The following is a 26633-nucleotide window of genomic DNA, read 5'->3' on the forward strand; positions in this document are numbered from 1 at the left end:
TTTGTACACAGAGAATAATTCTCAAAAAAATCCATTGACTTATGGTCAATTGATCCTTCACAGAAGGCTCAGAATGATTCTATACTTTCTTAAGAATAATACAAGTGGGATCTGCAACAAAATGTTGCAGTATACTCCAGTCATTACTAGCTGGTTGACATCTTCTTCCTTTCAGGATACTCCACTCCATTATTCCTTACCTCTATCCCGTCCAACAATCAGTCAGCATTCCATGACCTCTTGGTATGCTCAAACTTTGCCAGACCATTTCTCTCTCTCTCTCTCTCTCTCTCTCTCTCTCTCTCTCTCTCTCTCACACACACACACACACACACACACACTTCTGCAAACCTTTGGTCTTCCACCAAATTATGGTACTATTTGGCCTATATAAGGATTGGCACTCAGTTAATTGAGGTATCTGTTAGTATGTATAATTCCCAACTTTTCAGCACAATTGTAGCACTATTCATTCACTGAATACTACAGCAGAGGTTCACAAAAATATAACAGAAAATTCATCCAAAATAATTTATCCCATGAAGTATAAATTCAAGGGAAACACTTGTAATGGAAGTAGGGTAGAATCTTTCCCCAAGATAAGGACAAAGACTTTAAGATGGAAACAGATGAAAAAAATATTTTTTTGAGGGTATCATTAAAATTTGTACGGAAAACTTATTAATGCTGGTGCTACTTGGCTTTATGAATAGGTTTGCCTTCAGATATAAAGAGAGATATTTTGTTGAGTTACACACTACAAAACACAAGTCCGGATAAGCAAATTTGCCACATCTTGCCAGCTTAATGGAACTTTCAACACTGTTGTGCTAAATGATACTATTCAAGCATGTGGCATATTATTAGTCTTACAGATTGATACCCTTGCTTATTATCCACTCAACTACTCACCAACCATGGTAATTCGAATCTAATAATGCCTGTAAAAATTTCCATTAATAATATAGCCAGTTATTAAAGTACTACAATGTGGCCATGGGAAATTGGTGGGGTTTTTTCTTTTAAAGATTGTTATAGAGTTACTTAGCACCAATCCCCAGTTATTTTTTCCAGTAAAAACTAACAGGTATTTGTGAATGTGGGTCCGAATACTCAAATGTGTGAAAGCATTTGTCTTAACTAATGTCTATGCACATCTGAAGCATTCAAATAAGAGAAGTAGTCTAACAACTAAGGCATGGAAATTAATTGTTCAATAAATTCCCTATAATTAGTGCCATCAATAGCTGTCACATTTCTTAACAAATATTCATATGGAAGCAATATGGTTGTATATGTATATACACATGAAGAGAGAGAGAGAGAGTGCATATATTTACCATACTCAAATGGTAATCATCACCTTAAACAGCATAAAACCATTGATACAGACAGTATATACTCAGTGTCCCTTGAAGCTTATATGGGTTTGACAGAATATACTGTGTACCCTCTCCCCTCCCTCTTGTTGGAGAGGGAGATAAAAACATCCCATGGCCTCTAGGATATCCTCCCAGGGACCATAGGATTGCAGCCTCAGAGTGGTCACAGGTAAGAACTGTCCCCACTACATTCAGAATGAGATTCTTCATGGTTGTCTGCAGGGGGAAATCCCAAGTTACAATGAACTGTTTAACTTCCATTTTGTCAGCAACTGTGATTTCAGGGTCTTTTCATGAAGCATGAATATCTAGGGTAGGCTGGATTCTCTGACAAGCGCTCAGAGCCCATGGTGAAGTGGCAACAGAAAAAGTGCTATCTACTGGGGGAAATGGCTGCCTGAAGCTGCAATCATATGTATGTCAACTCAGAATAAGTCTTATTGAATTCAGAGTAACTAACTCCCAACTAAGAATATACAGAATTGCAAGCTAAGCCTCTCTACGGTATGAATGAAGAAATTTTCACTTCTAGCTTGTTACTTAAAATATTGAGTTTTTAAATCCCACACAGTCTTCCACATGAAATCAAATCTATAAATGTCAAAGAAAAAATATATTCAGGCATGTCTCATACAAAGCTTGGGGTTTGTATTTTCTCCGAAAAACACAGCTCCTCAAGACAGAAAATCAAAACATGGTAGCCACAAGAGACTAACGTTAGGTGTGGGGAAGTCCTTTGAATGGCTTAATAATGCCTAACTTTGTATTGAATTATGGTCAGTAAAATTTATTGCAATATATAAAGGTAGTTGTAAAAAATACATTTTGTAGCAAATATTTCAGGCACAACCCAGCAAAAGTTCATTTTGATTTTGGTTGTAATCCTGTACATATTTACCTGGGCTACAAATAAAATTGATCTCAGAGGGACTTACTTCTGAGTTAACATTGGGCAGCCTTCCCTAACCTGGTGCCATCCAAATATTTTGGACTGCAACTCCAGTCCCAGCCAGCATGGCCAATGGTCAGGAATCATGAGAATTTTAATCCAAAACATCATAATGGAGAAGACCAATCTGGGACAGAAGGTTCACTGAACGTAATGAAGTGAAACTAAATGCCAGCAAATGTTTGCTGGATGCCAAGTTCAGTGTGTTTTCTCCCATGCAACATTATTGTCAAAGCAATTACAATGATATAGATCAGTTACTTCTAATATGGCATTGAATTAAACTTACACCTTACTGCTAGAAGAATCTTTGTTTATAAGTTGACGTTTCCCTTTTTTGTATAAGGAATCCTCACATTCTCCATGGACACTGCTACTTAGTAATTTACAAACACATGGAAATGAGAATTCAGTTGAAATTACCTTAATAACCAAATCAAATTTCTGGTGCAAATCCCTGTTTATTGGCTTTAGGAGGCTGAGTACAGCAGTTGTCGCATTCATACTGAAATACTGTGAATAATCCTCAGGAGTCCCTGCAAAAAGACAGTGAGGTTTGAATAGATAATTGAGAAGGATCAGCATGAAAAATCACAACTTTATTTTAAATATATATTAACTCAAATAATCAATAAAGGAATAATTAAAAACAAAAAACAAAAGAAATACCCTAGTGTGAATATTCGATAGAGCTGCGTATAAGAAACCCTTCTTTCTTTTTGACCTTGATCACCATATTTAATAGGTTTGGGGTGCCTCAAGAGACTTTATTTTTTCATAAAAGAGAGATGAATAGAAATGCCAGCATGCTAATATTTGAAATGGAGAACACTTGATCAGCAGCTTTTATATCAGGCCATCGGAAGCTCCATTATATGGAATCAAACCATTGTTCCACATCAGCTAGTAAGGTCTACAGCAACTGGCAGTGGCTTTCCAGAGTTTCAGAGCAGCAGTCTTTCCCAGTCCTACTTGGAGATTCTGGGCCTTGATCTGAGGAACTTCTGCATGCAAAACATGTGCTTCTTTACTGCACTACAGTCCTCCCCCCTGTAATTCCTCCCAACATTCCTGAAACATTCTTAATCCTTACAACATAGAATATGTATGGCATTTCCAAAAGCTGTAAAATTGCACACAAGAAAAGTGCAGGAAAATGTTATTACTCCATGCATACATACTTTTTTTGTTCAAGGGGAGGGATGGAATAACAACTCTGAATGCAAACAAGAATAAAGATGACATCTATTTGCAATGTAACAAGAGACAGAACTTTCACACAATCTTACTTCTTTCCTGCAGGAAACAATTTTCTAGAACAATTTCTTAGAAGCATTACTTTACAGCAGCATACCCCATCTCTCCCAGCGCATCCGCACTTAGGTGTTTTAACAATTATACCCCTTGCTGTGCTGGAGATCTGTGTATAGAGCTCACCCATGCACAGAGCAGATGAATGTCTCTATCCATTGCACACAAAAATAAGAGAGGGGGAAAGAGTGAGTTATCTTCATCGCTGTCTTTAGGGTCTTCCATACAGAGTGGTTCCATTGCAGAAAGAGGATCTTCTTTTCTAGTTGCGAAATGATAGTATAGATTGCTGAGATTTGATCGGTAATGAAACGTATTGCAGGCTGCATCAAACTGCAAAACATTTCCTAGGGTTGGTAAGTGAAACACCATTCTGATAAACACTTTTGGGTGCACTTAGTTTTACGGACACCAAATAGTCCTCCTGAATTCAGCTAGACATACATTCTGTTCCTTCACAACACCCCTGGAAGAGGCACAGGCTCTATCCAGATGGACTTTTAGATCTCCCCCAAAGGAAGAATATTAAAGCAGTGTTTCTGACATGATGTACCTACAGCATCAGTTCCAGCTCTTGATTCTGTAGTCAGGAAGAGCAGGCCTCCTAGTAGTTCAGAACTGCAGCAGGCCTTATGTAGAAGCTCTTATAGGGAACAGTGATAATCACTGTTGACCTATCACATGGGCCTATAATTGTAAGATGGATTCCTTGGCTGGTATAGCTGATTTCTCTGCAATTTATTTCTTAGGTGAAAGCTGAGTAGTAGCCAGAGGTTAACTCCTTGCCTGAAACCCTCACATCACACATTCAAGACCTATTGTGGGCTCTGGTCTGAACACGTGGAAAAAAATGGGCAGAAAAGTGTCTCTGTGCAGCATCAGTACATTCAAACTTCTTTTGGAATTGTGCTTCTTACTATGCACATAGGGAACGAAAGCCTATGCAAAAGTGCATGATGCGGTATGTTAATAAACCAATATCTCATGGTTGTAGCTGAATGCAAAGCTAGCACAGAATGGAGTGAGGGGTGCATGGATGTATATACTGATCATTATTAATACAATGATTGGTAATGCTGGCCGTTGTTAGTGCTACTATAATGAGAAGCGAAATAAATGGATGTTATTGTAAATTGTGTGTTTTCAGCTGGAAAAGACTACTGTATCCACCAAAGCTTACAGGAAGTGTGGGCTCTGTTAGGAAATTCTCATCCTGTAGGAGATTTGCCACTCAATCTTCTCTCTCTCCCTCCCCATACCCCTCTCTCTTTCTGCAGAACTGCCAACAGTGGAGATGACTAACCTTGAAAAGAGCCTAGAGAAATTAACATTGTATGCTAAAACGAGTCCTGATTGTCTTTGTCAGAATATGGCATGAAAGCCATGCCTTTCTGTGAATGGAAACTATCAAGCTATTGTAAAAATTAAATAAATGGAAAAGGGAATAGAGCAGCTGTATTCTATTGCATACTCGAAAGCAGTAAGTCAATTGTTCTGTATGTCTGGTGGCTAAAATTCAGACAAGAATAAGGCCAACTGCTGCGATGCTGGAAAAATCTGTTATGCATAGCAGTTCTAAGGATACAAGCATGGAAAGGAAATGGCATCTGAAATAGTCCTTCATAAGTACTGGCTATTTCTGGGTACAGTTAACTTCTTAGATAAGGTGGGATTGAATTATTCAATTTTGTATGGATAAGTCTAACAGTTTAAAATTAAAATAAAGGTTAATTTAATTGCTGACTATTCACTATAGAATTGTGTTTTGAAAAATGCTCAATCTATATCCCCCTACAGTTTCAATCTAGCTTGTCACCTTGGCAATGTTAAGTTATGGCACAGAGAAGGGATTGATCATTAGAAAACATTAGTTTATAAATGATGAAGCTGTACGTTGTAATCAAATTGCTGGAATTAAACAGTCTATGAGTACCAGTATTTCCACCAGTATTTACAGACAGAAAGAGAGATAGACAGATTTAAATCAGAAACAAATAATAGATTGCATACAGAGTTAGAGGAGCTAACTGGGAGTTCTACTCATGCAACCTCCCTTTGCTCGGTTTTGCCCACTCTTCCATTCTTCAGCTCTGAGAGCAGCCAAGGACTCTGAAACAGTGTGAAAGAACCAGCTATATCGGGAAGAACGTGTAAGCTGTGGAGATGCTGAATATGAACCCAGTCCCTGTGTCCAAGCCTGAGTCTGTCAGTCAAGAGTCCCTTGAGACTGAGATTCCCAAACTTGGGCCCCAAAGAGAGCATCTTTCTTTTCATAAGGAAAAGGTGCCTGCTAGTAGTTGTAGCCAGTGTGGAGTAGTGGTTAGAGCAGGCATAGGCAAACTCGGCCCTCCAGATGTTTTGGGACTACAACTCCCATCATCCCCAGCTAACATCCCTAGAGAGGTTAGACTCCCCTTGTTGTCTTTCCACCAGCAGGAGAAGACTTTCTTGTTCCAACAGCCTTTGGGGAATGGACTGCTTTTAATGAAAGGGCTGGTGCTGTGCTGTTTTTATTTTAATTATTCGTATGGTTTTCATAGATTTATCTCTACACTTTTAATTCTATCAATATTTAAATGTGTTTCGATCATTGTTTTTGCCCTATATTTTAGCTGTTCTATTTTTAATCTGCAAGCCGCCTTGTCACTGGAAAAGCCAGGGTATGAATTAATAATAGTAATAATAATAATGTTAATCACAATTATTTGAATCTGTTATTGTTATTTTTGAAAAGGATTGATCCTTTTCCCCCTCCACCACAAACAATTGTTTTTCATTATCTTCTTTAATGCTCTGTCATGCTCCATCCATAATTTATTCATGTTAAAAAATCCTTTAAACACACACACACACACACACACACACACACACACACACACCACAAACTCAACTGGTGCCATTTCCCATTGACAACACAGAAAAGAGTGATGGCCGGAAATGTTTGCCGCTGCACCCATGCAAATTGCTCTGGAGAAGTGGCAGTTGTAACAATGGACACAGCTGGGCACAGATGCTATTTCCTCCATGGGGCTTCTCTGCGTGAGGGATTTTCCAGCTTCTGAACCAGCCGTACGCTAGATGAAATGCGAACACGCACCAAGCCAACCATAATTAGCACATCAAATGGACTGAGAAGCCTGAAATGTTCCTGTTCTACAAATGCAGCTGTGGCATAATGAACTGTCTGCTCATCTCCATTTTCTTGTTATTCTTAGCAAAATATGACAGACTATGATATTATAGCAATCAGGATATGAGACATCAGAACAGCAACAGGGGCTTAACTAATAAGCAGAAATGTATGAGGAAAGAAGGAAAGAAGGAAAGAAGGAAAGAAGGAAAGAAGGAAAGAAGGAAAGAAAGTTAGTTTTTACAGGGCAACTGGATATGTGGCAAGGAAGATGAAAGAGATCACAAAAAATGTACTTGAATCGCTTAGGCGTGCAATTACGTAAATTGCTTAGTAAGGATAAGAGGGGTTGTAATCTTCTCCACATTTTAAATGATCATCTCCTAGGGCTCAGACACCTATTGGAATGCTCTGATAAAAGGAAGTGCTGCTGAAATGCTACTTCAGCTGATAAAAACAGAACTCTCTATGAAAAACAGTAGTTTGGGATTACGACATAGCACCTACTAGCAAATCCTGGAAGGCTTATGGTTTGTAGCACATTGACAGAACAACATTTTTTAAAAAACCAGCATCCACTTTTTCTTTTGCTTTGGAAGAGAGCACACGGTGGGAGGTGGCAAACAGTTACTGGCTGGCATTATATTCAGTTGGAGGCTGGAGTATTGGGACACGGCCTCTGAACAATTCAAGACAACCATGTCTTTCCAAAGACTTTCACAACCAAAGTATTCCTCAAGCTGGGATTTCTGGGCTTCTCACAATAAGCTCACAATGAGTCCCTGTTACAGGAATCAACACTTGACCAGTTCTTGAAAGTAGCAAAACAAAGTGCTAGATCAGACAATGCAAATATGGTAGGTACGCTACTGATAATGTTGGACTACATCTCCCATCATTCCTCACCATTAGCCATGCTAGGTCAGGCTGATGGAAATTAGAGTCCAACAAGATCCCGAAGTCATCAGGTTGTCTAGATGTTGAGAGGAGCAGCCATTTTTGTATACAGTATTTAACAAAGCACCCTGCTTCAGCCAGGTGGATATGAAACACAACCTGGTGAGGAAATTATACCTAATAAAACATTTCCTCCAAGTCACCAGCAAAATGGTGCTTGATTACCCTTGGTTACCTTCATTCAGTTAACTTTCACAACATAACATACCATGTTTCTTACTTCCACTTCTTTATTACTTCTGCTGCCTTTCGACTTGCACTGGAATGGACTAGTTCTCTGAGGACATCAAAGGATCAAGACCATGATTCCCACTGGCTCTTTAGTAGGTATAGGCAGTATCCACATGTTCCATTAGTACAAGAGACTTGCACTAGCAGGATGGGGATTTCCCTTCCTCTCCTCTCCCCTAAAGCTCCCTGTTGAGTTGGGGAAACCCTCTGGCGAAGATTTGGAGGGGTGGGGAAGAGGAAACAGAGGGGGTGCTGCAGAAGTGGAAATCTGTTGCTGCTGCTTTTGAATAGGATTCAACCCTAGGGGATGAGATTCAGCCATCAAGCACCATCAGCAGAGACCCTGCATAGGAATCCAGCCTTAATATATATATATATAGCTGATTGCCTAATAATACTAGTTTTACTGCATAATTTTGGAAACCCTGTTTTGAAAACTTTGGACAATACAACCAATAAGAATTAAATATTTGAGTGAACTGTATCAATGTGTCTCGGTGTACTGTTTATTATGTTGTAGATGGTAGCATCCAATCTTACAGACAGGAAAAAGAAGAAAAGTCAAAGCAAAAGCAAAAATCTCTACAGCAAGAGTTTTTAGGGCAGGGTAAGAAAAGGGTGATTTTCAAATTTGATTTCTAAAATTTAAATTGGATTCTTTAAAAATTCATGATACAGTCTCTTTTTTCTATAAAAAACATATTTAAACTGAAATCTGAATTTAATACAAACTTAGTTTTAAAAACTGAATCTGTGATTATTGTTTTTTTAAAATGAAACACAGCAAATAGACTGGTTTTGTGCCTGCATGTTCACTGGGGAAATATATATCATTTTTTTAGATCAAGGATTTTAAATAAGATGGAATAAATAAGGTATTTTTGTATTTATCAGTATGGCTTTCCTACTGGAAGCAAGGAACTCCAAAAACACCATAGGCCTTAACTTCCAGGATACTCCATCCTGTACCCCATTAGGGGTAATTACTGAACCCACCTGAGTAATATTTATTCCACACTTGTGGGACCTGTGACCCTCCAGGGGTTTTTGGACTCTAGCTTCCATGAGTCCCAGCAAATACAGCCATTGTTGGGAGCAATACAGTGGTACCTCAGGTTGAGTACTTAATTCGTTCTGGAGGTCTGTTCTTAACCTGAAACTGTTCTTAACCTGAAGCACCACTTTAGCTAATGGGGCCTCCTGCAGCTGCCGCACCCCCGGAGCATGATTTCTGTTCTCATCCTGAAGCAAAGTTCTTAACCCGAGGTAATATTTCTGGGTTAGCAGAGTCTGTAACCTGAAGCCTATGTAACCTGAAGTGTATGTAACCCGAGACACAACTGTACCTGGAGGTCCACGGGTTCATCTTCCCTGCTTTATGCCCTCTAACTACCTGAGCACTGTAAACTGCTCAGTTTCCAAATTATGAAGATTCATGACTCCTCCAATCAAATAGCATAAGTCCAGTCTAGGATGATTGGCACTTCAGGCAATTGGTCTTGCTTAATGTTCTTTGATGTGAACAGAGAGCATCCAAAAGACATCATGCAATTATGTGTGTGCACAAAGGCTCTCTCTCACAAACACATATACACTCAAAAGATAGTACAAAAGACATAGGATAGCGTGATAAATATCTCACACTCCTCAGTATCATAAAGCCTTTATTTAATTGCAAACCAATATGCTTTAATTGGAACTAATTAGTACTCATGTTTGTCCAGAAAATAGACAGTTTGTAAAGAAAACAGACAGCGTATAACATGGAAAACCTGATTTAAATCAATTATTCAAATCAGTTCCCCACTGCCAACCTGGTTATTTAAGTCTTGATTTCTATTATTCATTTAAGCCGCCTTCATTCAAATTATTCCACCCTGCTTTAGAATCCTTGCTTTGCTATAATTAAATGACCCACCTTTAATTCCAAATGGAATATCTTTATATGTGATAGTCTCAGCTCCTACACACATACCAGAATCCTATTATACCTCAGGTTAATCACTATGTCCCAGTTACTGGACAGTTCAAGCATGAATAAGCTCTATGCAATTTAGTAGTTTATCTTTGTTTCAAACTTACCCAACAGCCCAGTTTTACACTGCTGCACAGGCTTCTGCCACAGAAGCTGAAGCAGCACTCTTTAACTTAGCCCTCTCATCTCTCCTTACTGCATCAAGTCTTTGGGGCAACATCACATCCACACATGACATGATGCTCAATGCTGCAGGTGGTCTTGTGAATGACCAACTTATGCCCTTGAGCAGCTGAATTTGCATCAGTACAAATGCTGATGCTTCTCTAATTATTCCATTGCAATGGAACATATGAGGTACAGGTAAAGGTAAAGGGACCCCTGACCGTTAGGTCCAGTCGTGAACAACTCTGGGGTTGCAGCACTCATCTCACTTCACTGGCCGAGGGAGCTGGTGTACAGCTTTCAGGTTATGTGGCCAGCATGACTAAGCCGCTTCTGGCGAAACCAGAGCAGCGCAAGGAAATGCCGTTTACCTTACCGCCGGAGCGGTACCTATTTATCTACTTGACTTTGATGTGCTTTCGAACTACTAGGTTGGCAGGAGCAGGGACCGAGCAACGGGAGCTCATCCCGTCGTGGGGATTCGAACCGCCAACCTTCTGATCGGCAAGCCCTAGGCTCTGTGCTTTAACCCACAGCGCCACCCACTGAAATTGTGGTACCTCCAGCAGTGCACCGATGAAGAAACAGCAATAACTGGCTATTTACAGTAATGCGGAAAAGATTAAAACGGAGGATGAGGAAGTGAGGAACACAAGGACATAGGCTATTTGTCCATTTACCCCAGGGCTGGGTAATGTGTGGCTCTTTTGAGCTGTAAACCCCATAAGTCCTAAACACAGGGTTCTGTCTTGGGCCCGGTCTTATTCAACATCTTTATCAACGACTTGGATGATGGACTCAAGGGCATCCTGATCAAATTTGCAGATGACACCAAACTCGGGGGGGGGGGCTAACACCCCAGAGGACAGGATCACACTTCAAAACGACCTTGACAGATTAGAGAACTGGGCCAAAACAAACAAGATGAACTTTAACAGGGAGAAATGTAAAAGTATTGCACTTGGGCAAAAAAAAAAAAATGAGAGGCACAAATACAAGATGGGGGACACCTGGCTTGAGAGCAGTACATGTGAAAAGGATCTAGGAGTATTGGTTGACCACAAACTTGACATGAGCCAACAGTGTGACACGGCAGCTAAAAAAAGCCAATGCAATTCTGGGCTGCATCAATAGGAGTATAGCATCTAGATCAAGGGAAGTAATAGTGCCACTGTATTCTGCTCTGGTCAGACCTCACCTGGAGTACTGTGTCCAGTTCTGGGCACCACAGTTCAAGAAGGACACTGACAAACTGGAATGTGTCCAGAGGAGGGCAACCAAAATGGTCAAAGGCCTGGAAACGATGCCTTATGACAAACAGCTAAGGGAGCTGGGCATGTTTAGCCTGGAGAAGAGGAGGTTAAGGGGTGATATGATAGCTATGTTCAAATATATAAAAGGAAGTCATATAGAGGAGGGAGAAAGGTTGTTTTCTGCTGTTTCAGAGAAGCGGACACGGAGCAATGGATCCAAACTACGAGAAAGAAGATTCCACCTAAACATTAGGAAGAACTTCCTGACAGTAAGAGCTGTTCGACAGTGGAATTTGCTGCCAAGGAGTGTGGTGGAGTCTCCTCCTTTGGAGGTCTTTAAGCAGAGGCTTGACAACCATATGTCAGGAGTGCTCTGATGGTGTTTCCTGCTTGGCAGGGGGTTGGACTCGATGGCCCTTGTGGTCTATTCCAACTCTGTGATTCTATGATTCTATAAACACTGCTCATACTGGCTGTGGCTGATGGTAGTTGGAATCCCACAGCATTTGAAGGGTGACAGGTTCCCCATGTCTGATCTACCCCAATATTGCCTACTGCGACTGACAGCAGCTCTACAGGGGCTCAAGTTGAAGTCTTTCCTGTCATCTCTAACCAGCCCTTTTCACTGGAAATTCCAGGGAGTGAACTTAGGACTTCTGAGTATGAGCTTTATGGCTGAGCTACTATCACTCCCTTAACCCTATGAACTATTCATGAGCTACTTTTCCTATGCTCAGAAAAAAAAATCATGGCAACAGAAGAATCTAACATAAGGGGTTTTTGTTGTTGTTACGCCTCTTATTTTTCTTTTATCAGCCCAATAGTCTAGCAGCAAAATCTATGTATATGGACAAGCATTTCATTGGATTCATCTAATGTAATTGCTTCATTATTCTGAGGCAAAAACAAAACCCTTCCAAAAGAAAGCTAAATCTTCAAACAGCAGCAATCCAATTTGGAATAAACAACCACAAGAAGAAACCGCACAGTAAAACACTTGGATAGAACAATAGCCGCTATCACACCAGACTCAGCATGAATCTGTTATTAGGTTTCTGCGCCCCACTTAATCTTTGCCTGCCTGCTGATAATACAGTGTTTGATTGTAAAAGATAGTGAGGTAATCAAATACCAACCAACTAAGATGGAATAGAGGATCCCTGGCCGATCTGAAGGAGGCTGGATGTTTCGGTCCTGATCTATAGCTTGTATAGTTGGTGTGACATTGATTGGGTTCACACGTGCCTGGAATGAAAGTTAAACACATTATAACAGAATATTTACAAAGTGGGTTCTACTTAATAGTAACTAAGGTTAACTTGTGTATCAAATCCCTATAAAATAATGCCCTATGGTAGACAGATGGCATATAGTTGCACAAGCATATCATTTTGCAATACTTTTAAACCTACATTGTAGGCCCAATCTAGAACAATTGAAACCAACAGGAAATGTTCTATTGGTTCACAATTGGATACGCATATGCATTCACCACTTATCTGGGTTTTGTTCACTTTGGTAAAGAGACTTAAGGTGTTCCTGGAGTGTTCGAGTTTATATACAAAAATGCAAATTGAGTATAGGAGGAGGCAGTTCAATACTCTCACATAGCAAGTCTTTTGCCGCAACATCAGTTCTCGAAGGAGAGACACTACTAGCTTCCCAGGTATAAGCAAGATCTGTGTTTGAGGCATCTGAAGTTTGGAATAAGGACACAGATCTTGCTTACATCAGCTGAGAGAGCAAAGGTATGCCATCTACTCCTCCATCCCAGTGCTCTGATGGGTTTCACATTCCTGGGAAGTTTCTGCAATTTCGTGGCTATTGGTTTCCATTTGATTTGAGAAAACTGATTAGTACCACAGCTCTGGCATTACGTACTTCATTGTCCTCCCTTCTGAAACTTTTACCCATTTTTAGACTGCAGTTATTTTAGACTGTAAGAAATTGGCTAATCTTCCAATTTTATCAAAGAGACTGATGCCATTTTCTAGTTTTCAACCAACTTCAATGTATCCACAACAGTTTTAATACTGCACTGAATGGCGGCACAGATAAGAACAGATTTCATTGAGAGTGACAACTTTTAAAAAACTGCATGAATACAGATCATCACCATCATTTGCTTGTACATATTTCATCAGTTCTTAAATCTACATTAAAAATAGCCTGGGGCATGAGCCACCTACAGACAGATAGGACTTTTCTTTATGCATGTGATTGATTTATGGCTAAACTTCTCCCATTCTACTTTAACAGGTGGTACATTGGAGAGATTAAAAAAAAGAGGCTTTAAATCTGAAGTCATTTTAACTATAATCCCACTGTTGCAATACATATAGGCTACTGTCAAAATGCAGCAGTACAGCCGCATAAAGGAACTGCCTTAAAAAAGATTTAAAACCCATGGGTTTTATGCGCACACACGTACCCCTTCAAGAATAGCTTGGTGTGATTCAAAGCATGTATGGAAAATGAGTCATAAATTTCAGAAATGGAATGTGGGGAAACCAAACCATTTTAAATAGCAGGTTTCTGAGTTAGGCATTATATACTTGTCATATAATATGACAGGAAGATAAACAGCGAAGTGCTTATTTAGAGGTGCCACTTTGGAACACATATGCTATAACTTAGCAGACTTCAACTTCCTATCACAACAATGTTAGATTTAAATTTTACTGGAGGATTTGATATCTTTTATTAAAGATCATTCATGATTTCCCCTTAAATGTGGTATTTAGGAGGAATCTAAAACAGAACAGTAGCAGCATTCACCCGCTTTTGACAAAGACCTCCTCCCAAACCAACTACGGCTTCCACAAAGTGGTTCAAAGTGAAGCGGGTGATCTAGAAGCTTTGAACCTGCTTCTGAGCTTTGATGCCAGGGATGGGCAGGAGCCCAAGGAGTGGGGAATTTGTGGGCAACGGAGGCAGGTGGGGAGAATGATTCAGGGCAAGGGACCAGTGATTTGTGGGGTTCTGTGCTGCCCATGAAACAGCTGCTACTGGTGGTGGAAGTGGGGAATCAGCAGGAAGAGACCAGGTAGCGGAGGAGGAGGCAGGAGAAGAGCTTCAGGAGGTCTCTGGATTTGGAGAGCACGTGGTGCTCCCAGAAAGAGTATTTGGAGTCCTCTGCTGTCTCCTTGCTCAAGGTGCTTGAGAGCACCATGTCAGACAAGGGGGTTTAAGAAGGCAGGGAGGCAAGGCTACACTGTTGCTCCAACCGTCTGAGATGGGGGACACGTCTGCAGTCATAGGTTCCTTGGACAGCTAGTTAGCAGGAAGTGTTGTCTATCATTTGAATGTTAGGAGCTGATGTAACCAAGTGCTTTACCAATACAGAATTAAAAATCTAGTCACTTGTCTTCATTGGTTTGAATGTGTTCATGACATTCATTGGGGCAGTTATCAAAGGCTCCATGTGGCCTTCAAAGTACCCCCTGCTATGGGCATGTAGCCCCTAGGCAATTCTTGCATCCTCCCCCCCGTGCTGTTTCCAGCGACTTGCATAGGGAAAACAGAACAGATCAAAACCTGTGCCCACAAAAATGGCTGGTGTAGTGGGTTTCATGTTCTTTGCGGTATTTACTGCTGAAACTAGTTAAAACCTTTTTGTTAACTAAATAGGAACACTGAACGGAGCTACAAAATACAATACGCTATTGGTGTTGTTACACCACTTTGTGTTTTTACACACTTTGTAACATTGCATTTTGCCAAGTAACAACTGTGCAGTAAAAATGTGTTCACTAGGCTTTCCAGTTTGGCCCTGTTTATATATGGCATTAAGCTGCTTTTTGCACATTTATGGTAGTCTCCCAGATATTTGCATTTGTATGAATAATGCAGTGTATAAGACGGATCTCAACTGCAGCAGCTTCAAGGGCCTCTGGTGCATAAGGAGTCTGTTGCAGCTGTCAAGATTTGTGAGTTTCCTGTGAACTGGAGATATAATTCCAAGTCCTACCAGTGAAAAACCAGTCATTCGCTGACTTGCGTGGCAAGGCCCCCAAACCAGCCCCTCGTTAGAGTAAAATTCACACTGACACAGAATTTTGGTTTAAGGTTATTGGGCACAACTTTATCGATTACAGAAATGTGAGCGGTATTGGCTTAGGCATTGGTAAAGGACTATATTGGACTCCTGCCTCCTTTGCAGGAAGTCAGTAAGTGTAAACCACCCAAAGAGGAAGCCACATCAGGGGAACCCACCTGTAGCTCTCGTCAGTGTCCCCAAAGGCCTGGCATGTCCCTAGCCCCTCAAGCAGACTTCAGACAGGATCCAGGCCCTGGATTCCTTTAACGGAATACCCTTGGTATTCCTTGGAGGGGCAGGCGATGGCTGACCTCACTTCCCCCACAAATCAATGAGCCAATGCCTAACCACCAAATCTTACAAAGTTGTGATGATTGCTAAGAGGTAGGCTAAAACCAAGTGGCCTGTGCCAATCTGCCAAATGGAAAAATTCCCAAGACAGGCAATCAACCAAAGTCCAAAGCAAGGCCAGAGGACATCTAAAATAAAGGATGGATGAACAGATGTTCGGCAGCGTGAAGCAGGTGCCTGACACGTCTCACGCTGCCACTTTAATATCCCCCCATGATCACCCCACACAAAAGTAATTGGCCAAGAAGCCGGGGTGATTGTGTTGCCACCCGGGCATGACGGCATTACTCTGCCCATGCCGGGGGGGGGGAGGAACCTGCCTGGGGGCCTGCCCGCAACCAGGACCATCCTTAAAGATGATACCACTTCCCTTTGCCATTTAAAAAAACTACTATGTGCTACATTGTTTTTTAAAATGAACATTTTAAAAGTAAACAAGTGTTTGTTTGTGTGTGTGTATTTGTATCACTGCAAACAGAAAGATACATTCCAGACAATGTTAAGCACTTCAGCACTGGTAGCAGCATGAGAGATCTAAGCAAGTTAAATTTATGACATTTAGAAGTGCTTAACATTGGCTGGATTGTGTCCAAAAAAGTTTCAGCATAAGAAAGTATGTTAATTAACATCAGATCATTTTTGTACCAATAAACAAGCACAGGCTGCACTACTACAAAAGGAATCACGATATTGCTGTTAGTCAATGTTACCTTTTCTTTTTCTTTTCTTTTTTTAAAAAAGTATTCCTATTGACCTCTGTCTAAAATGCTATTGCTATGTTTAGGTGCAGAACTGTTATTCAAGGACATAGATGCCAAGAGAATTTCCTGGGCCCAGTACACTGTATGTGGATTGGGACCCTCTCCATCCTGCTAACACTGCCCCACCCCCTCTATCTTTTTCTACTGCTTATGTACATATATTAACTAAGCCCAGTTTAAAAAGGTAAAGGCACCCCCTGACAGTCAAGTCCAGTCACAAACGACTCTGGGGTTGCGGCGCTCATCTCACTTTATAGGCTGAGGGAGCCAGCGTTTGTCCACAGACAGTTTTTCTGGGTCATGTGGCCAGCATGACTAAGCCGCTTCTCGCACAATGGAACACAAACACCAGAGCAGCACACAGAAACACCGTTTACATTCCAGCCAGAGCGGTATCTATTAATCTACTTGCACTTTGATGTGCTTTTGAACTGCTAGGTTGGCAGGAGCTGGGACCGAGCAACAGGAGCTCACCCCATCGTGGGGATTTGAACCGCCAACCTTTTGATCGGCAAACCCAAGGCTCAGTGGTTTAGACCACAGTGCCACCTGTATCCCCAGTTTATCTAGTTGCAAATATAAAAGCAGAGCGAGGAGAAGCATGTATACAACCTTGTGCTCTTGGCGGGAAAAGCAAGATATAAATATATACCACATAGCACATAGATAAAGTATGCAATACACTCCCATTCGAGGCAGCAATACCCACCAATTTGGAAAACCTACCGAAGCTGCCCAATGGTATTTTATTCCGTAAAAGCAGCCCATTTGGGGAGTGAATGAAGTAATGTGAACATGAGGAGTTTAAACAAACATAGCTCAGCATCTTTCTGCACCCAAGTTCACCTGATTTCTCTGCACCTCTGGGAGGGCCCGCTCCCAAGTCTCAGGAGGGGGTGGTCAACATTCCTTCTTCTGGTTGCCTTGCAGCAGTGATGAAGTGATTAAGACTCCCTAGCAATGGGGCTGTCTGTGAAGTGCCAAAGCCTTTGGAATAGTCTCCAGAATTTGTTTTATAATTTTCTGAAGAGGTTTTAATGAAAGCTAAGAGTCTGGGTTCCTGATGACATGGGACCTGGTACACATTCATGCCTTGTATGTGAGATCTAGTTGCCAAGAAGCTATAACTTCTTTTGGATGCTGATAATACTATAGTCTACGTGCTTAATAGTGAGGGAGAGAACCCCAGTATATGGATCAAATGCTGAATTGTAAAGAAACTTCCATACCCAGTAATGCCCTTGTCATTGTAACTGACAGCAGGCTAACTCCTCAGCTAACAATAAATAATGCAGGCATGCAGACAAGCTCTTTGCTCAGAATTCACCTCATGAAATGCCATTGACATTATAAAGTAGGTTATAAGAAACTGATTTACTTTAATTATTTATGCTAATGATTAGGAGTTCAAATGCCTACACACAAGCCTATAAATAAATGAGAAAAGAAAGAGATTTTGCATCACCCACGCTTAGGTTGTAGCAGCTAAGGCAGGCATTGAGAAGCCTATGAAAGCCATGGCAACTTCATTTGTTTTGCCTTAGACAACCCTTACCATCCATTTCTTGTTGCAATGTTTGGCTTGGCTCGGTGGGCAGCACTTCCCAGGTTACCTTTAGCCTGGAATGCAAAGTGGCAAAAACACATCTGCTCCTGCCTGACTTTCTTCCTGCCCTTCACATGGACTATGCATAGTATAGCAGTGCCATACTTGGGCTTTTCTGAAGATGGAAGTAAATGGGGAATTCTGAGGAGGATGCAAAATAATTTACTTGACAGGCTACTACTAAAGCTTGTGAAGCATGGCATATTCCTCTCTTGAAACCGGACGAGCTTTACCCTCAAATCCTCTTTTTCTTCCCCATCACACTCCAAATGCTTAGGGCCTTTGATCCACACGCAGCACCATGATCCTACAGGATAATAAACATGCCATTCCTTTGAACTTATCCACATCACACAGAGAGAAATTGCTAGAGCCAAATTACATGTGACGTCCATTATGTAAAAGCAATTAATGGGCATTCAGAGGCATGGTGCCTCTGACAGTAGAAGGAAAACACAGCCACCATGGCTTACAATGCCTGTCAAGTCACTATGCCTATGGTCAGAGACACTATGCCCCTGAATGCCAGCTGAGGCCTCCCCATTGGGCAGAACACTATTACACTCAGCTCCTGCTTGTGGGCTTTGCATATCCATCTGGCTGGCCAGCACAGTGAAAATAGGGCGCTGGACCAGAATCACAGGCTCAAATAATTGTAGAGTTGGAAGGGACCACAAAGGCTATCAAGTCCAACCCCCAAAGTGGGGCTAGATAGGTCATTGGCTTGATCTAGCAGAGCTCTTATTATGTTGAAGTTTATTCATTTTAAATAGCTACCATGGCATTAGAATTATGTTGCATGGGGAGGCAGGATTGACCCCCTTTTCTCTTGAAATGGTCCCAGCAAAAATCAATCACTTGTCCCCTGCCAAATCTGTTATTTATAAAAGGAAAGTTGTTTCCATTCACACCAATGGGAGTTTCCCTCCCAATGCAAATGGCAATTTGGGGGGATTTCCAGAGGGATCTCGGGGGGTGGGGTGGGAGGAAGGGTCATATTCCCCTCCCTGACTGATACAGTCCAGATCCCGCTCAGAGGCCACTGCAAGAGGCATTTACAATAAAAAATAACTGTACACATTATTTCATTTCATAGTTACAGCTCTTTCTAATAAGCTACAATGTACTTTCTTGGAACTGCTGATTCAGCCCCTAGCTTTGGCAAGCAGTTTAAAATCTCTAGGTTAGGCTTGGTGGTGCTCAGCTGTATAGGTTGTATCTTCTATCTCCTTTACAGAACTGCAGCCTTTAACTTATAGATCCTTGCTAGGACTCCCTAGCAAGTGCTCCCTCTCAGAGCCCTGGTCTGCCCTTGGTGGCTTGAAAAAAACCTATAAAATTCTTCAGTCGGATCCGTTTAGTTAATGGTAGAAGACAATGCACATGTGATTTTCTCCCTTTGTATCAAACTGGAACAAGTGGGATATCGGTTGGTTGGAAAGATGTATATTTCTGCTAATCTATTCATATTTGCTAGTAATGACATAGAAATCTGCATTCATGCTTTCCCCTATTTCTGTGTTTTCTGTTTTATAGTCCCAATGTGGCAATTTCTTTTGGTGTGATCCATACATTTGTGTTACTTACTTCAGGCAAAGCCAACATTGGTCAGATTTGGGGGTGGTTAATCGTACCCCCAACATACACCACACACTTCATGTTGTGACAATAATACAGTGAGACAGCATCTTTCCTGAACCTTTAATGAACAATCAGTTTGCAGTCTAACAGGATAGCTTGGCAAGTAGAATTATGATTATCTCCACAAGTGGCAGCACTGTGACAAAGATGAGAAATCTTTTAGAAGTGAAGCATGTTGATAAGGCATCGTAAACTACCTGATCTAAATGTCATTTCAGAATCTCCATACGGTGAAAAATGACATTTAATGATGAAAGTATATGAATGCATATCACTAGATCAAAATAATTAAAGACAATAATTTCATCTTCTCCTGATTTTTTAATAAGTTTGATTTTTTGCCAAAAAAAGGGGAATTTGATGTCAACTTTTTAGCAAGCCTAAATCTGTCACAGAAAAGATTTTGCAGAGGAATTCCATTGCAGCAAGCATCAGTGGTACCTACAGGGGCTTAATCAATACTGGAAATTGTACAGAGTCCTTATATGGATAAATGCTGGAGAGCTATCATTTCGGCTGAAAGAGCAGCAATATGTGGGAGAAAGGAGGTCTATTTACATACTGAGATTTATAAGTGGGTAATATAATTTGTTAGTTTCTAGGGCTGTGCATAGCCCCCTGTACTCCACCATAGCTGACCTGGGGAATACCCAATCAGGATCCAGCACCAAATCAATTTCTGGGTGGGATAATGTGACCCTATATGATCAGGAGGGGGGCAGGGGAAGGAAATGCTATGTTGCTCCCCTCCCCCAATGTAGAGAGCAGGAAGGTTCAGTACTTCTGTAGGCTGCCTAGTCAGTATGTTCTCTGCACAGAACAGAATAGTACAGCAGACTCCACATGCAACCAGCAGGCTTGCACCCTGGGGGGCTGCATGTGTATAGCAGTTCTGCCAGGCCTACGTGCCCTCCCTCTTTGTCTTGTCCCTTCCTGCATTACTGCCCCCAAATGGCTCACCTATGTGAGCTTCAGTCCCTGATCATCCTCACCACTGACAATGATGCCACCTCTATGACTGCCATATAAGTTTTAAGTGGTTTAAACAACAACAACAGGATGTAAACATAATGTAATGTTAATGTAACATTAACAACTGGTTCCCCCCCCTCACCTCTCTCCCAGAACAGAGGACTAATACAACAAATTTTTTAAGTTTTAAGGTATAACCTTTTTTTTTTAAGTATACAACTTTTTCTTTTTTGAAAGAAATTTTGAAGGAAAGATGATTGCTTTTGAAAGTCTCAAGTTATTTAACCTCCATCACATTTTAAATGTTAGAAGATACACTTAGGCTTCATTATGTAAAATAGCCATTTTAATGTAATTTCAGGTTAAAAACTGAGCCGTTTGCGAAGCACACTTATAAAACAGACCCTTCCACAGCCGGAAAGCTGTGCAGGTAAAATAAATGCTTGCACATCTGCCAGGAGGGAATCACAAACCCCTCCACTCCTAAGCTTCGTGTATTTCCATATTAAAATTAGTGCCAATTTCTTTTAATTAGCCTTGTCATTCTTTGTGCAGCCCTATGCAGATAAAAATTAATTATCTGTAAATTCACATCTTCATAATTTTTAACCTTCGCTTCACTTGTTTCCAGTGACATTTACTGAAAAACACCACTTATCAGGAGATTGCACATGGAGGACAGACAATTCATCAAAAGGTAAAAAATAAAAATAATAGAATAAAAAAGATGAGAGAGGGGGGAAATCATTCTGAAACAGTGCATGAAGCCTTAAGCCTAAACTACCACATAATCAGGAGCTCATCAAACCTTTCTGTTTTGATGCTGCTGAAAGAGGCATCTCATTTAAATGCCATTAATATGAAATGGCGGTTTTCATTAAGTTGTAATATCTAGTACCTGGCAAGTCTTGCTGTAAATCTGTTGAAGACTTAACATTCCCCTTCACTTTGTATATAAATCACTTTGTATTTATATTGCTGATGACTCTCTGTTCCCATGTTGTGGTAAACTGAAAACATCTTTAAAATATCGGGGGGGGGGAGTCAAGAAAAATAAATAAGAAAATATTTAAATTACAAGGATGGCTTCATATCTCAGTGAAATAGCTTCTTACAACTGTTGAAGTAGTTTCCACCCGAAAGGTGAATGTCAGTTTGTCACGCATCTAAAGCTACTAAAGATGCAACACTTAGTCGAGTGGAACAATTTCTATGGAAAACATCCATAGCACTACACCGTAAACATGCCATAGTTAATAAATCCCCAGCTGCAATTAAACAAAGCAAAATAAAACCCTTAGGAGTAAGTACCTGAAACTGCAATCGGCCTTCTTCTCTACCCCATCTAATGATTTCAGCTTTTGCCCACAAATTGTAAAAAAAATATCAGTGGCTCTCACGAAATTGACAAATTGTTCATAGTCAGCCCAATGACAATAAAACAGTTACAACTTTCTAATGGGAAGATAGACTGTTTCTAAATGGCCGCAAGTGAGCAAACATGAATAATAATATTAAGTGTCTAATTCCATCCCTAAAGTTCTGATTGTGGCTGAGATGAGGTGACAGGACTAAATTGTATCTAATATTTCACCACCTACCAAATGTCTTTTTAAAGATAGTAAGCACACATGCATCAACTCCATTAGCATTTAAATTTATTATCTGACAAGAACTTGTTTAGGATGAGAGATTATAATCTAATTAACACCATCAATTCAGGGGCAGTCTTGAAGTGTCAAGGAATTTGAAGAAAGCAAAGGAGTATGTGATTTCATATATTGCGGCATAAATGGAAGCTTTTCTTCAAGTGCAGGTAATAAGAGTGGAACCCACCAATTTAGATTAGAATAACAGAAGACAAGGAGTTAAGGCTTCTTACCTCTACCCCCTCAGTACCTTCCTATGCCAGGTTTTTGATCTGGATCAGATCCCCTGAACCAGCTAGTTACCTTTAAAAATCCTTTCAGACAATTGCATTCTGGTCCCATGAACATACCATTTGCACAATTTTTCTTCCATCCCTTTTGGTAATGTATATTTGGGAAAGCAGGTGTGGGGAAACATTTTGGTTCAGGGGCCAGGATGCTTCTCAGGGCCAGTCTCTTGGGCTGAGCTTGATAGATGGGGGGCAGTGTCTTGTCAACCACATGACATCAATATCACATGGTTGACAGGTAGGCGGGGCCATCCAGCTGTCAAGATTGCTTCACCTGCTTTGCAGATCTTCCTGTGATCCCCCTTTAAACCCCATGCGGGTTTAAAAGAGGAATGTGGGGAGACTTACAAAGCGACCCTTGAAGGAAGTGTAGGCTGTTTCTGAGAGTGCTTTTGCCAAGCATTGTAGTTAGTTGCCTTTGCTTGACAGTACTTTGCCATCCCTTGGGGGAAAAACCTCCTCTCGTTCTACCTTCTCTGTCACATGGCAAACCAAACACAACTCTGACTTTGCTTTAGAGTGGAAACTGAGGAAGGAAGAGGGAGGAGACTTGCAAAGACTTTCCCCTTCTTCCCATTTAAGTACTCAATCTCATGCCAACCTCACTGCCATCTTTAATTTCTGCTCATCAGTTGGATGAATGGAGATTACATAGCCTGTCTAGGCTATGTAATCCTGTTCCTTGTTGTGAACAAGATTGTACTGCCAATGAAAGATTAAACCCTGTATTTTGAAATATTGCATACATACATTGCTATTTTTGAAGCATTTGCTGCTATTTTTTCCTCTTTCACTGTCCTAAACAACTCACTAACCCCACCGTACTCCAGGGAGGCACCTGGTTTAGATGCCAGGAAGTTCCCTATTGTTCATTACAACTGGCACATAGGCGTGGGAGCAAGCACAATTCTTCCCCTGGGAGCCTCCAGAGGTCAGCAAAGGGCCTCCTCATGGTGTGGGCCCAGTGATGCCAGTCTGAGGGAGAAACATGGTCATCCTGAACTAAGGTGTCTAAATGTTTCTAAACTGGAACCAGTCTTGCCATACAATCTTGAAATGAAGATAAATTATTGTTTGCTCTGCCAGAGAGGCCTTCATAAATGGGAAAGGAGTATAAGAAGTTTGAACTGCTGCTACAAAGGAACAGTGAAAGGCTTTATAAGATGTGGAGGTCTACGCAGTCTAGACCTATAACTAGAGAGCACAGAGATGACTTTGAAGCTTTCTTTGAAGTTCCTTGCACAGTTTGGGGTTTCTTTTCTGTTCTATATATGCTAGGCTATAGAGAATTCTCTATATAGTTAAGGGAAGGCCTTTACTATAGCTGCACAGTCAACTAGTTGTATCATGAAAACAAATACTTCAATTTCACCACCACTGTCACAAAAACAAAGGTTTTATTTGACCTTGTGCTCTTGAAATTGTTAGTGTCACTTCTGAGATTTCACAGGGGAGACGTTATTTTCCAGGGATTTATTTTGCTTTCAGCATAGTGTACAGTTTTAGAAAAGTTTTTATTTCCCCCCCAAAGCGTTAATGTGTTTTGTTTTCTAAGAGCAAAGCAGCATCAATGTGAAAAATACTTTAGGAGATGATTGAGAAAGGATGGAATTTGTCACACAAGAATACCATTAAGAAGTACTTTCTGCCCAGTGGTTTCAAGAAAGATTGGAGGGGTGGGGGTGGAACAGAAGCCTAAAAACCTTCGAAAAGAAACAATGGGATGTATCTGATTAAGTCAGGAGTGCTGAACCTCTGGCCCTCCAAACAATGCTGATTTATAATTCACATCAGCCCCAGCAAGCATGACCAATGGCCCAGGATGATGGGAGCTATAGTTTAGCAACACCTGGAAGTCCAAGGTTCTTCACACCTGCACTAAGCCATAGTGCAGATCTATGACTCTTATATGTCCATTGATTTCAATGGGTCTACTCTGAGTATAACTTAGTTGGACACTACCTAGTCTCTTTGTGACAATGTATACCCTGTTCTAAAACTTGAATCTTGAATAGTTTCTTCATTATCAAAATGTGAAACCAGGTTTGTTATAGACCTCTCAATCAGTTCAGAAAAACTGATATCTCCTGTCTCCTCCATGCGTGAATTACAGTTATAGGCTTATGTAATAGGAACCAGAAAAAAGCAAGTAATCATAGGCATTGGGATTGGCACAATTAGGGTGCAGAGGGGTTGATTTAGGCCTCAGGTGCCCTTGGACACACACACAGAGAGAGAGAGAGAGAGAGAGAGAGAGAGAGAGAGAGAGAGAGAGAGAGAGAGGTGTGAAAGAGATGGAAACAGGACTGGATAACCATTCTTTTCACAGCTACCAGCTCCATCTATAAACATAATATTCTGTGTACAAAAGGCACATTGGATACATTAAGAATTGGACTAAGAGAGAGAGAAGCAGGAGGAAGAATAGGTGATGGCAGAAGAGATTAGGAGGATAATGCTGGCACTGCTGGTGCCACCAAAAAGAGGATTGACTGTGGGAAGCAAGAAGTGTTGTTGAATCTGTCCAAGAAACACAGAAATGTGAAAGAAATTAAGTCTTAAAATTTGTCTCCTGAGTATTAGCCTAGGTATGTTTTATTATTCACAGTAGCATGCATTGGTTTAGCATGGGGAAATTTCATAGTTGTCTCTGAAGAATGATAAGTTGCAGAGAGAGAGAGAGAGAGAGAGAGAGAGAAGCCTTGAAATATCACTTTTTAAAAATCCCACGCCAGTGTTTCCTGGCCTGGGTAGCATTGATCATATTGGCATTCATCACATTCCCTAGCTACAAAATGCAGTCTTCTGTGTGGTGGTTCTCAGGTTTATCAAATGTGCCACATGAAGGACATTAGAACTTCAAGACAAAATAGCTTTTCCTTTGTTCATGCAGAACCTTGATGAATTGTGTTTTCTCTAAGATAATATTTGCAGAAGTCATTTGGAAAAACCCTGCTTTATACTAAGTGCCAAAACAAACAATGAGTTGCTGGCAAGCCCTTGTGTATGTGTCGGCTTCATGACCTTCAGTTTGGTGAGAAGGGAGAGATTTATACAAAGAATACATCCGTTCTGACATACACAGATATCACAGATTGCCCTGAAATGCATTGTCTACAATGTTGGTTGTGACGTTTTTCTTGCAGAAAATGTCTGATTAAAAACATTTTGAAAACAAATCATGCAGTCAAAATGAAGAATGGTAAAGGACAAAGCAGTAGCAATGCTGCTAAGTGGAACCAATGAACTTTAGCATGACAATAACTCTTTGAACTTGGCAATGATTCAAAAACAGACAGCCATATTAATATGGGGCGCATTCTGTCATTCTGGGCTAAGTTGGTCACATGCTAGCAAGTGTGTGTGAGAGAGACCGGGGGCGGGGGGGGGGAGGGAAACATGCTTGAACACACCTTATTACTATGGCGTAGGATGGATTTTGATCCTGTGTTTTAGTTCTGCTGTTAATGTGTGTGTGTGTGTGTGTGTGTGTGTGTGTATGTCTTGGGGTGGAAGTTCACTCCTAAAGGACTGTTGATATGCTTTTGATAAGCTTGAAACACTGGGTAGTTGGTCAGAGAAGAGAATAATTGAGTATCTGTTAAAACACCATAAATCTCCAGACCCACCCAAACACCCAGTTTCTGCTTTCTACAGCATACGGCTATGTACATAAATGGAACTGCATTATTCAATGAAAAATAGAAAAATACATACATACATACATACAAAATATAATGTTTTTTTTTTAAAGGACACCAGTTATTTGTTTCTGTAATGCAGAATAGAAATTGCTATGAAAATATTCTCTTTGAAGATCAAACGCAAGGAATAAGAAATTACACAAAGACTGGAGGGAAGCTTGGGCAAAGCAAAAAGAAACACAATTAAACCTTCTTCATATAGAGAGCTGTTTACAAATTGTGTAGAGTTACCCACACCACATACAACTCACGCTTCTGGTCTTGTTT

The 26633-nt window shown here is 40.8% G+C and overlaps 1 protein-coding gene across 12 annotated transcripts in view; it reads right to left on the minus strand.

Moving 5' to 3' along the window:
- Positions 1–26633, minus strand: part of PCDH15 (protocadherin related 15) — a 659401-nt gene that overhangs the window by 184818 nt on the left and 447950 nt on the right. For all 12 annotated transcript variants that reach the window (XM_082222007.1, XM_082222006.1, XM_082222001.1 and 9 more), the window contains 2 exons: positions 12490–12598; positions 2755–2867 (listed from right to left, as the gene is read on the minus strand). In XM_082222007.1, coding sequence (XP_082078133.1) covers positions 2755–2867; positions 12490–12598 — 222 coding nt within the window. The remainder of the gene's footprint in view (positions 1–2754; positions 2868–12489; positions 12599–26633) is intronic.

The sequence above is a fragment of the Podarcis vaucheri genome, assembly GCF_965113315.1.
Source record: "Podarcis vaucheri genome assembly, chromosome: 5".
In the NCBI taxonomy this organism is placed as follows: domain Eukaryota; kingdom Metazoa; phylum Chordata; class Lepidosauria; order Squamata; family Lacertidae; genus Podarcis; species Podarcis vaucheri.